This window comes from Anolis carolinensis, chromosome 4 (genome assembly GCF_035594765.1).
Source record: "Anolis carolinensis isolate JA03-04 chromosome 4, rAnoCar3.1.pri, whole genome shotgun sequence".
Classification (NCBI taxonomy): Eukaryota; Metazoa; Chordata; class Lepidosauria; order Squamata; family Dactyloidae; genus Anolis; species Anolis carolinensis.
In genome coordinates, this window is record NC_085844.1 from 256,081,468 (window position 1) to 256,092,340 (window position 10,873).

At 44.9% G+C, this 10,873-nt stretch overlaps 1 protein-coding gene across 1 annotated transcript; it reads left to right on the forward strand.

Moving 5' to 3' along the window:
* Positions 1–274: 274 nt before the first annotated feature.
* On the forward strand, positions 275–3,435 carry LOC134298587 (kunitz-like toxin PcKuz2). Its single transcript, XM_062979279.1, has 3 exons — positions 275–450; positions 1,340–1,507; positions 3,051–3,435. Exons 1-3 carry the CDS (start codon positions 372–374, stop codon positions 3,053–3,055), a joined length of 252 nt encoding a protein of 83 aa, XP_062835349.1. The 5' UTR covers positions 275–371; the 3' UTR covers positions 3,056–3,435.
* The last annotated feature ends 7,438 nt before the right edge of the window (positions 3,436–10,873 follow it).

Consider the following 10,873-nt stretch of genomic DNA (forward strand, 5'->3'; position numbering starts at 1 on the left):
TAACAAAGCAAGCCTGGCTTCCATATTTGGGAGCAGAGGTGGGCTTCTCTGCAATGCCTGGCTTTTCATCTCCCGCTCGGAAAGAATTCTGTGGGTCGGCACCTGTGACCAAAGTGCAGCCAGGTGGGATGTGAGAACGGCCTGTTCTTTCCGCACGCCTTGACCGCTGGACCTCAAAAGGCGGAGGAGGAGAGCTACGTTTCCATTCCTCACCTGGACCGGAATCGGGTGAGTACCTTGTTGTAGGATCCCATGGAACGTGGTTGCATTTGGGGGTCTCAACTGCACTGAGGGTTTGTTTCTTTCAGAGAGAACCTCTTGGCGTGTATCGCTGCAAAGAGTGGCCTTTGGGGTTCGGCCCTTGACCAGAGATGGGCTTGAGGACCCCCGTTGTCGTTCTGGGGTTCCTCATAATGTGGGAGACCCTCCCCATGGCATCTGGAGATCTGGGTGAGTGCGAGGAGAGGGAACGGGAGGGAACTAAAACTTTGAGCAAACTTTGGCCCTAGGGGTGTTTTGGACTTCAACTCCCACCATTCCTGGCCTCAGGCCCTTTCCTTTTCCCCCTCAGCCGCTTAAGCGGCTGAGGGGGAAAAGGAAGGGACCTGAGGCCAGGAATGGTGGGAGTTGAAGTCCAAAACACCCTAAGGTCCCCAATACCAATGACCTTGTAAAACTACAGTTCCCAGGATTCCGCTGCACTGAGCTGCTATGAACTGCATTCATTCTGCTATGTAGATGCGCCTTTGGCCTCTAAAAAATACCATGGAATCAATGCTACTTGACACCACATTAACTAGATCTCAACGGGAGCTGTTCCAGAGCAAACTACAAATCCCAAGATCTCGTAAAATGGAGCTGCAGCGGTGCAAGTGTGGTCCAACTGCTGTGTGTCCACACATACACCCCCTGACAACCTGATGATCTGCTTCACCCTGTGAGTTGTGGTTTCCCCGGGAGCTACAAATCCCAGTGCCTCTGCCCAGAGCCGGCCCTAGGTATTTTTCAAGCGTAGGCAAACAGAATTTTGGTGCTCCCTCCCCCCCCCCAAACCAATCGCTGAAAAATAAAAGTGTTGGATAAGCGAAAATGTTTGATAATAAGGAGGGATTAAGGAAAAGCCTATTAAACATCAAATTACATTAAGATTTTACAAATTAAACACTAAAACATCATGTTTTACAACAAATCAACAGAAAAAGCAGTTCAATACCTTGCGGAGGCAAGCCGCAGGAGACAGGAGGTGCCTCAATGGCGCCCCCCAATAAGATGGCGACACAGGCAACTGCCTAGTTGGCCTGGTGGTTGAACCGCCTCTGCCTCTGCCTTGCCTCCCCAGGGGTCTGCATGCTCCCTCCCGACTCGGGGGTCTGCTTCATCCTCCAAGAGCGTTGGTACTACGACTTCCACAAGAAGCGCTGCCTGCCCTTCACGTGGGGCGGATGCAAGGCCAACGAGAACAACTTCGTCAACCGAGCCACCTGCATGGAGGCCTGCGGACGCTACGGTAAGTCCCGGGACACAGAGGCCGGGTCCAAGCAGGTGTCGGAGAAATACGCCTGTCAAATTCATGTCAGGCGCATCCAAAGGAAGAGACGGACAGCAGATCTGCATTTCAGCTCTTTACCATTTGCAAAATAGTGGTGACAGTGTCAGTGTCAGCTCACTGCCACATGCCCCTGTTGGGGTGGATTTCCAGTTATAGCATCTTACAAGCATGCGCAGGAGGCTAATTCACAGTGGAATTTTACTGATGACTATAATAATAATAATAATAATAATAATAATAATAATAATAATAATAAAAAACTTTATTTATACCCTGCCACCATCTCCCCGTGGGGACTCGGGGAGGCTCACAACGTTACAAAAAGTAACAGTGCAAATACATTAAACAATATACACAGTTTAAAACACAAGAACATGATAAAACAGAAGATAAAACAAAGGTTTATACAACAGTAATAATATCAAACAACCACCAATGCAAATCCGTCAACTTCAAAGGTGTTGGGGGGGACACGGGACTATAGCAGCAATATAAGATAAAATCATTAGATTAAAATACCCCGATGAAAGGAACCTAATAACATTCAGAATAGAATTATAATGAGACTGGTCATCCAATAGCTGTCTCTATAATCATTAGGCTCCCGCTGTTAGCCCCCGCTCCGGCCAACCTAGCACTTCGAAAACATGCAAATGTGAGTAGATCAGTAGGTACTGCAAGTAGATGAACTTGCAGACTGAAAGGTCAGCAGTCCGAATCCCGGGAGCTGGGAAAGCTCCCACTGTTAGCCCCAGCTTCGGCCAACCTAGCACTTCGAAAGCATTCAAATGCGAGTAGATCAATAGGTACTGCAAGTAGCTGAACTTGCAGACTGAAAGGTCAGCAGTCTGAATCCGGGGAGCGGGGTGAGCACCGCTGTTAGCCCCAGTTCGGGTCAACCTAGCAGTTCGAAAACATTCAAATGTGAGTATATCAATAGGTACTGCAAGTAGCTGAACTTGCAGACTGGAAAGTCAGCAGTCTGAATCTGGGGAGCAGGGTGAGCTCCCGCTGTTAACCCCAGCTTCGGCCAATCTAGCACTTCGAAAACATTCAAATGTGAGTAGATCAATAGGTACTGCAAGTAGATGTACCTGCAGACTTAAAGGTCAGCAGTTCAAATCCGGGGGAACGGGGTGAGCTTCTGCTGTTAGCCCCAGCTTCGGCCAACCTAGCAGTTTGAAAACATGCAAACGTGAGTAGATCAATAGGTACCGCTCCGGCGGGAAGGTAACGGCGCTTCACGCAGTCATGCCAGTGGCCACATGACCTTGGAGGCGTCTTTGGCTTAGAAATGGAGATGGGCACCAACCCCCCAGAGTCGGACACGACTAGACTCAAGGTCAGGGGAAATCTTTACCTTTACCTTATAACCTTTAGACATGAGCAGTTGCCTCCAACGTTGAGCCTCTTGTGGAACTACAGCTCCCATGTTCATAAGACTACAAACCCCAGGATGTCCCCCAAGGCGTGCTCATGCACTTGGCTCTTTTCCTTTCAGGGTAACGAAGAAGCGGCCGCGGAGGCCTGGGGAGAACACCTGAGGGAAGTCCAGAACGGGGGGCCACCCGGGCCCTGGGAAGGCTCCTCTTGAGGGTCAACACTGGTCTTCTCTGAATAAACGCCGCGTGCACTTCCTTGCCATTCTGTCCCCCGTGTTTTTGTCCGCAGGGTTGAGGGCTCGAAGCTGAACCAATTCCTGTCCACTATGCAAGTGTGTAAAGAGTTAACTGTGTATTGCATCAGACAGCAGGGGTGGTTATAAATAGCTCCCTGTGTTATCTGTTCTTCCCTCTGCCCTCTGCTCTCTGCCTATTTGCACTCTGTATGTATATGCCGTCTTGAGAGTTTTCCGTTTGTTAGTAAATCTTTTGTAGAAAGCCAAACAGGCTTCAGCCTCTTTATTGGTGCCAGTGATTCTTCGTTGATCTTCTGCTGCATGTGTGTTTATCCAAACCGCATTCTCTGACAGTTCCTCCCAGCACACGAATGGGAAAGCAATGCCACATGGACATCGTGGGACGCATTCAGCCATCTCTCCCCATTGGGAGCCTTGGCCTTTGTGGATTTGATGGTTGATGGGCTTGGCTGAAATGTTCTCTCTCCGGGGCAACGCTATGGGCAAGTTCGTGCCGGAGGATGCAGAGAGGTGTTGTCGAAGGAAGGCTCTCATGGCCGGAATCACTGGGTTGCTGTGAGTTTTCCAGGCTTTCTGGCCATGTTCCAGAAGCAGCATTCTCTCCTGGCGTTTCACCCACATCTACGGCAGGCATCCTCAAAGGTTTTGAGGTCTGTTGGAAACAAGAGGAGTGGGGTTTAGTTATCTCCCTGTGGAATGATGTCCCGGGTGAGAGAAAGAAAGAACTCTTGTCTGTTGGAGGCAGGTGGGAATGTTGCCATTGGCCACCTTGGTTAGCATTGAATGACCTTGCAGCTTCAAAGCCTGCCTGCTTCCTGCCTGGTAAGGTAAAGGTAAAGGTTTTCCCCTGACGTTAAATCCAGTCGTGTCCGACTCTGGGGGTTGGTGCTCATCTCCATTTCTAAGCCGAAGAGCCAGCGTTGTCCATAGACACCTCCAAGGTCATGTGGTTGGCATGACTGCATGGAGCACCGTTACCTTCCCGCCGGAGCGGTACCTATTGATCTACTCACATTGGCATGTTTTCGAACTGGTAAGTTTGGCAGGAGCTGGGGCTAACAGCAGGCGCTCATTTCGCTCCCGCGATTTGAACCTGGGACCTTTCAGTCCACAAGTTCAGCAGCTCAGCGCTTTAACACACTGTGCCGCCAAGGGCCTGGTGTAGTCCTTTTTTGGGAGGTTTTAGCTGGCCCTGGTTGATTCTTGTCTGGCCACTCAATGCTGATCAAGCTGGCCAATGGCAACCTTCACACCCTCCCCCAACAGACAAGAGTTCTTTCTTTCTCCCGCCCAGGACATCATTCCACAGATATCTTTATGCAAACCCCACTGGCCTAGTTTCCAACAGACCTCCCAACTTTCGAGGATGCCTGCCATAGATGTGGGTGAAACGTCAGGAGAGAATGCTTCTGGAAGATGCCCAGACAGCCCGGAAAAATCACAGCAACCCACGGATTTAGAGATTCTTAGAGAGAACCGTTGATTAGGAAACTCAGGGTCATCCAATGAAGTTTTATGTTCAACCTCCCACCTGGGCGGTTCTAGATTCCTAGTCCTCCGGCACAGTTCTGTGGTCGGGCTCTTCCGGGAGTTGTGTCCTGAGCGCCCGGTGTTTCTGAGCTGGGGGACTCCGGGCAGGGTGAGTGGGCGGAGAGGGAGATCCTTCCAAGGGTCATCCGCAGGCTGTGTCTCCTCGGCCTGGCTGCAAACGCAGACAGAGGTGGCAAGTGGCCCACTGGATGGGGAATGCCCTCCTCCTGCTCCTCCCAGTCCCAGGCAAAATTTTCCAATGCTTTTGCAGGTTTGTGATTCCCACCCGTTCTTTGCTGCTGGGAGGTGGTACTTGAGGCATAAGTTCCAATGAATCATTTGGGCCACATAGTTGTGCCTCTGTTTGTAGTCTGTCTGTGCAATTTTCTTACAATTGCCTTTGTCCTGATGTCTTGCTCCTGGGCTGCAAGGATCAGGCCTTCTGTCTCCTTCTTCAGGGTCCCATCCGTGAGCCAGAGCCAGGTCTTCTATTATTATTATTATTATTATTATTATTATTATTATTATTATTAATTGCCTTTGTCCTGATGTCTTGCTCCTGGGCTGCAAGGATCAGGCCTTCTGTCTCCTTCTTCAGGGTCCCATTCGTGAGCCAGAGCCAGGTCTTCTATTATTATTATTATTATTATTATTATTATTATTATTATTAATGGCCTTTGTCCTGATGGCTTGCTCCTGGGCTGCAAGGATCAGGCCTTCTGTCTCCTTCTTCAGGGTCCCATTCGTGAGCCAGAGCCAGGTCTTCTATTATTATTATTATTATTATTATTATTATTATTATTATTATTAATAATTGCCTTTGTCCTGATGGCTTGCTCCTGGGCTGCAAGGATCAGGCCTTCTGTCTCCTTCTTCAGGGTCCCATTCGTGAGCCAGAGCCAGGTCTTCTATTATTATTATTATTATTATTATTATTATTATTATTATTATTAATTGCCTTTGTCCTGATGGCTTGCTCCTGGGCTGCAAGGATCAGGCCTTCTGTCTCCTTCTTCAGGGTCCCATTCGTGAGCCAGAGCCAGGTCTTCTATTATTATTATTATTATTATTATTATTATTATTATTATTATTAATTGCCTTTGTCCTGATGGCTTGCTCCTGGGCTGCAAGGATCAGGCCTTCTGTCTCCTTCTTCAGGGTCCCATTCGTGAGCCAGAGCCAGGTCTTCTATTATTATTATTATTATTATTATTATTATTATTATTATTATTAATTGCCTTTGTCCTGATGGCTTGCTCCTGGGCTGCAAGGATCAGGCCTTCTGTCTCCTTCTTCAGGGTCCCATTCGTGAGCCAGAGCCAGGTCTTCTATTATTATTATTATTATTATTATTATTATTATTATTAATTGCCTTTGTCCTGATGGCTTGCTCCTGGGCTGCAAGGATCAGGCCTTCTGTCTCCTTCTTCAGGGTCCCATTCGTGAGCCAGAGCCAGGTCTTCTATTATTATTATTATTATTATTATTATTATTAATTGCCTTTGTCCTGATGTCTTGCTCCTGGGCTGCAAGGATCAGGCCTTCTGTCTCCTTCTTCAGGGTCCCATTCGTGAGCCAGAGCCAGGTCTTCTATTATTATTATTATTATTATTATTATTATTATTATTATTATTATTAATTGCCTTTGTCCTGATGTCTTGCTCCTGGGCTGCAAGGATCAGGCCTTCTGTCTCCTTCTTCAGGGTCCCATTCGTGAGCCAGAGCCAGGTCTTCTATTATTATTATTATTATTATTATTATTATTAATTGCCTTTGTCCTGATGTCTTGCTCCTGGGCTGCAAGGATCAGGCCTTCTGTCTCCTTCTTCAGGGTCCCATTCGTGAGCCAGAGCCAGGTCTTCTATTATTATTATTATTATTATTATTATTATTATTAATTGCCTTTGTCCTGATGTCTTGCTCCTGGGCTGCAAGGATCAGGCCTTCTGTCTCCTTCTTCAGGGTCCCATTCGTGAGCCAGAGCCAGGTCTTCTATTATTATTATTATTATTATTATTATTATTATTAATTGCCTTTGTCCTGATGGCTTGCTCCTGGGCTGCAAGGATCAGGCCTTCTGTCTCCTTCTTCAGGGTCCCATTCGTGAGCCAGAGCCACGTCTTCTATTATTATTATTATTATTATTATTATTATTAATGGCCTTTGTCCTGATGTCTTGCTCCTGGGCTGCAAGGATCAGGCCTTCTGTCTCCTTCTTCAGGGTCCCATTCGTGAGCCAGAGCCAGGTCTTCTATTATTATTATTATTATTATTATTATTATTAATTGCCTTTGTCCTGATGTCTTGCTCCTGGGCTGCAAGGATCAGGCCTTCTGTCTCCTTCTTCAGGGTCCCATTCGTGAGCCAGAGCCAGGTCTTCTATTATTATTATTATTATTATTATTATTATTATTATTATTATTAATTGCCTTTGTCCTGATGGCTTGCTCCTGGGCTGCAAGGATCAGGCCTTCTGTCTCCTTCTTCAGGGTCCCATTCGTGAGCCAGAGCCACGTCTTCTATTATTATTATTATTATTATTATTATTAATGGCCTTTGTCCTGATGTCTTGCTCCTGGGCTACAAGGATCAGGCCTTCTGTCTCCTTCTTCAGGGTCTCATTCGTGAGCCACAGCCAGGTCTTCTATTATTATTATTATTATTATTATTATTATTAATTGCCTTTGTCCTGATGTCTTGCTCCTGGGCTGCAAGGATCAGGCCTTCTGTCTCCTTCTTCAGGGTCCCATTCGTGAGCCAGAGTCCGGTCTTCTATTATTATTATTATTATTATTATTATTATTATTATTATTAATGGCCTTTGTCCTGATGTCTTGCTCCTGGGCTGCAAGGATCAGGCCTTCTGTCTCCTTCTTCAGGGTCCCATTCGTGAGCCAGAGTCCGGTCTTCTATTATTATTATTATTATTATTATTATTATTATTAATTGCCTTTGTCCTGATGTCTTGCTCCTGGGCTGCAAGGATCAGGCCTTCTGTCTCCTTCTTCAGGGTCCCATTCGTGAGCCAGAGTCCGGTCTTCTATTATTATTATTATTATTATTATTATTAATTGCCTTTGTCCTGATGGCTTGCTCCTGGGCTGCAAGGATCAGGCCTTCTGTCTCCTTCTTCAGGGTCCCATTCGTGAGCCAGAGTCCGGTCTTCTATTATTATTATTATTATTATTATTATTAATGGCCTTTGTCCTGATGTCTTGCTCCTGGGCTGCAAGGATCAGGCCTTCTGTCTCCTTCTTCAGGGTCCCATTCGTGAGCCAGAGTCCGGTCTTCTATTATTATTATTATTATTATTATTATTATTATTAATTGCCTTTGTCCTGATGTCTTGCTCCTGGGCTGCAAGGATCAGGCCTTCTGTCTCCTTCTTCAGGGTCCCATTCGTGAGCCAGAGCCAGGTCTTCTATTATTATTATTATTATTATTATTATTATTATTATTAATGGCCTTTGTCCTGATGTCTTGCTCCTGGGCTGCAAGGATCCGGCCTTCTGTCTCCTTCTTCAGGGTCCCATTCGTGAGCCAGAGTCCGGTCTTCTATTATTATTATTATTATTATTATTATTAATGGCCTTTGTCCTGATGTCTTGCTCCTGGGCTGCAAGGATCAGGCCTTCTGTCTCCTTCTTCAGGGTCCCATTCGTGAGCCAGAGCCAGGTCTTCTATTATTATTATTATTATTATTATTATTATTATTATTATTAATTGCCTTTGTTCTGATGGCTTGCTCCTGGGCTGCAAGGATCAGGCCTTCTGTCTCCTTCTTCAGGGTCCCATTCGTGAGCCAGAGCCAGGTCTTCTATTATTATTATTATTATTATTATTATTATTAATTGCCTTTGTTCTGATGTCTTGCTCCTGGGCTGCAAGGATCAGGCCTTCTGTCTCCTTCTTCAGGGTCCCATTCGTGAGCCAGAGTCAGGTCTTCTATTATTATTATTATTATTATTATTATTATTATTATTATTATTATTAATTGCCTTTGTTCTGATGTCTTGCTCCTGGGCTGCAAGGATCAGGCCTTCTGTCTCCTTCTTCAGGGTCCCATTCGTGAGCCAGAGCCAGGTCTTCTATTATTATTATTATTATTATTATTATTATTATTATTATTAATTGCCTTTGTTCTGATGGCTTGCTCCTGGGCTGCAAGGATCAGGCCTTCTGTCTCCTTCTTCAGGGTCCCATTCGTGAGCCAGAGCCAGGTCTTCTATTATTATTATTATTATTATTATTATTATTATTATTATTATTATTAATGGCCTTTGTCCTGATGTCTTGCTCCTGGGCTGCAAGGATCAGGCCTTCTGTCTCCTTCTTCAGGGTCCCATTCGTGAGCCAGAGTCCGGTCTTCTATTATTATTATTATTATTATTATTATTAATTGCCTTTGTCCTGATGTCTTGCTCCTGGGCTGCAAGGATCAGGCCTTCTGTCTCCTTCTTCAGGGTCCCATTCGTGAGCCAGAGTCCGGTCTTCTATTATTATTATTATTATTATTATTATTATTAATGGCCTTTGTCCTGATGTCTTGCTCCTGGGCTGCAAGGGTCAGGCCTTCTGTCTCCTTCTTCAGGGTCCCATTCGTGAGCCAGAGCCAGGTCTTCTATTATTATTATTATTATTATTATTATTATTATTATTATTAATTGCCTTTGTTCTGATGTCTTGCTCCTGGGCTGCAAGGATCAGGCCTTCTGTCTCCTTCTTCAGGGTCCCATTCGTGAGCCAGAGCCAGGTCTTCTATTATTATTATTATTATTATTATTATTATTATTATTATTAATGGCCTTTGTCCTGATGTCTTGCTCCTGGGCTGCAAGGGTCAGGCCTTCTGTCTCCTTCTTCAGGGTCCCATTCGTGAGCCAGAGCCAGGTCTTCTATTATTATTATTATTATTATTATTATTATTATTATTATTAATGGCCTTTGTCCTGATGTCTTGCTCCTGGGCTGCAAGGATCAGGCCTTCTGTCTCCTTCTTCAGGGTCCCATTCGTGAGCCAGAGCCAGGTCTTCTATTATTATTATTATTATTATTATTATTATTATTATTATTAATGGCCTTTGTCCTGATGTCTTGCTCCTGGGCTGCAAGGATCAGGCCTTCTGTCTCCTTCTTCAGGGTCCCATTCGTGAGCCAGAGCCAGGTCTTCTATTATTATTATTATTATTATTATTATTATTATTATTATTATTAATGGCCTTTGTCCTGATGTCTTGCTCCTGGGCTGCAAGGATCAGGCCTTCTGTCTCCTTCTTCAGGGTCCCATTCGTGAGCCACAGCCAGGTCTTCTATTATTATTATTATTATTATTATTATTATTATTAATGGCCTTTGTCCTGATGGCTTGCTCCTGGGCTGCAAGGATCAGGCCTTCTGTCTCCTTCTTCTGGGTCCCATTCGTGAGCCAGAGCCAGGTCTTCTATTATTATTATTATTATTATTATTATTATTATTATTATTATTATTATTAATGGCCTTTGTCCTGATGTCTTGCTCCTGGGCTGCAAGGATCAGGCCTTCTGTCTCCTTCTTCTGGGTCCCATTCGTGAGCCAGAGCCAGGTCTTCTATTGTTATTATTATTATTATTATTAATTGCCTTTGTCCTGATGTCTTGCTCCTGGGCTGCAAGGATCAGGCCTTCTGTCTCCTTCTTCAGGGTCCCATTCGTGAGCCAGAGCCAGGTCTTCTATTATTATTATTATTATTATTATTATTATTATTATTATTAATGGCCTTTGTCCTGATGTCTTGCTCCTGGGCTGCAAGGATCAGGCCTTCTGTCTCCTTCTTCAGGGTCCCATTCGTGAGCCAGAGTCCGGTCTTCTATTATTATTATTATTATTATTATTATTAATGGCCTTTGTCCTGATGTCTTGCTCCTGGGCTGCAAGGATCAGGCCTTCTGTCTCCTTCTTCAGGGTCCCATTCGTGAGCCAGAGCCATGTCTTCTATTATTATTATTATTATTATTATTATTATTATTATTAATTGCCTTTGTCCTGATGTCTTGCTCCTGGGCTGCAAGGATCAGGCCTTCTGTCTCCTTTTTCAGGGTCCCATTCGTGAGCCAGAGCCACGTCTTCTATTATTATTATTATTATTATTATTATTATTATTATTATTATTATTAATG

What these genes read in the sequence shown, in the direction of transcription:
- LOC134298587 (XM_062979279.1), top strand. Translation starts at nt 372, where the DNA reads ATGGGCTTGAGGACCCCCGTTGTCGTTCTGGGGTTCCTCATAATGTGG. An exon ending in CATGGCATCTGGAGATCTGG is followed by an intron (nt 451 to 1,339) that starts GTGAGTGCGAGG and finishes TTGCCTCCCCAG; the next exon opens with GGGTCTGCATGCTCCCTCCC.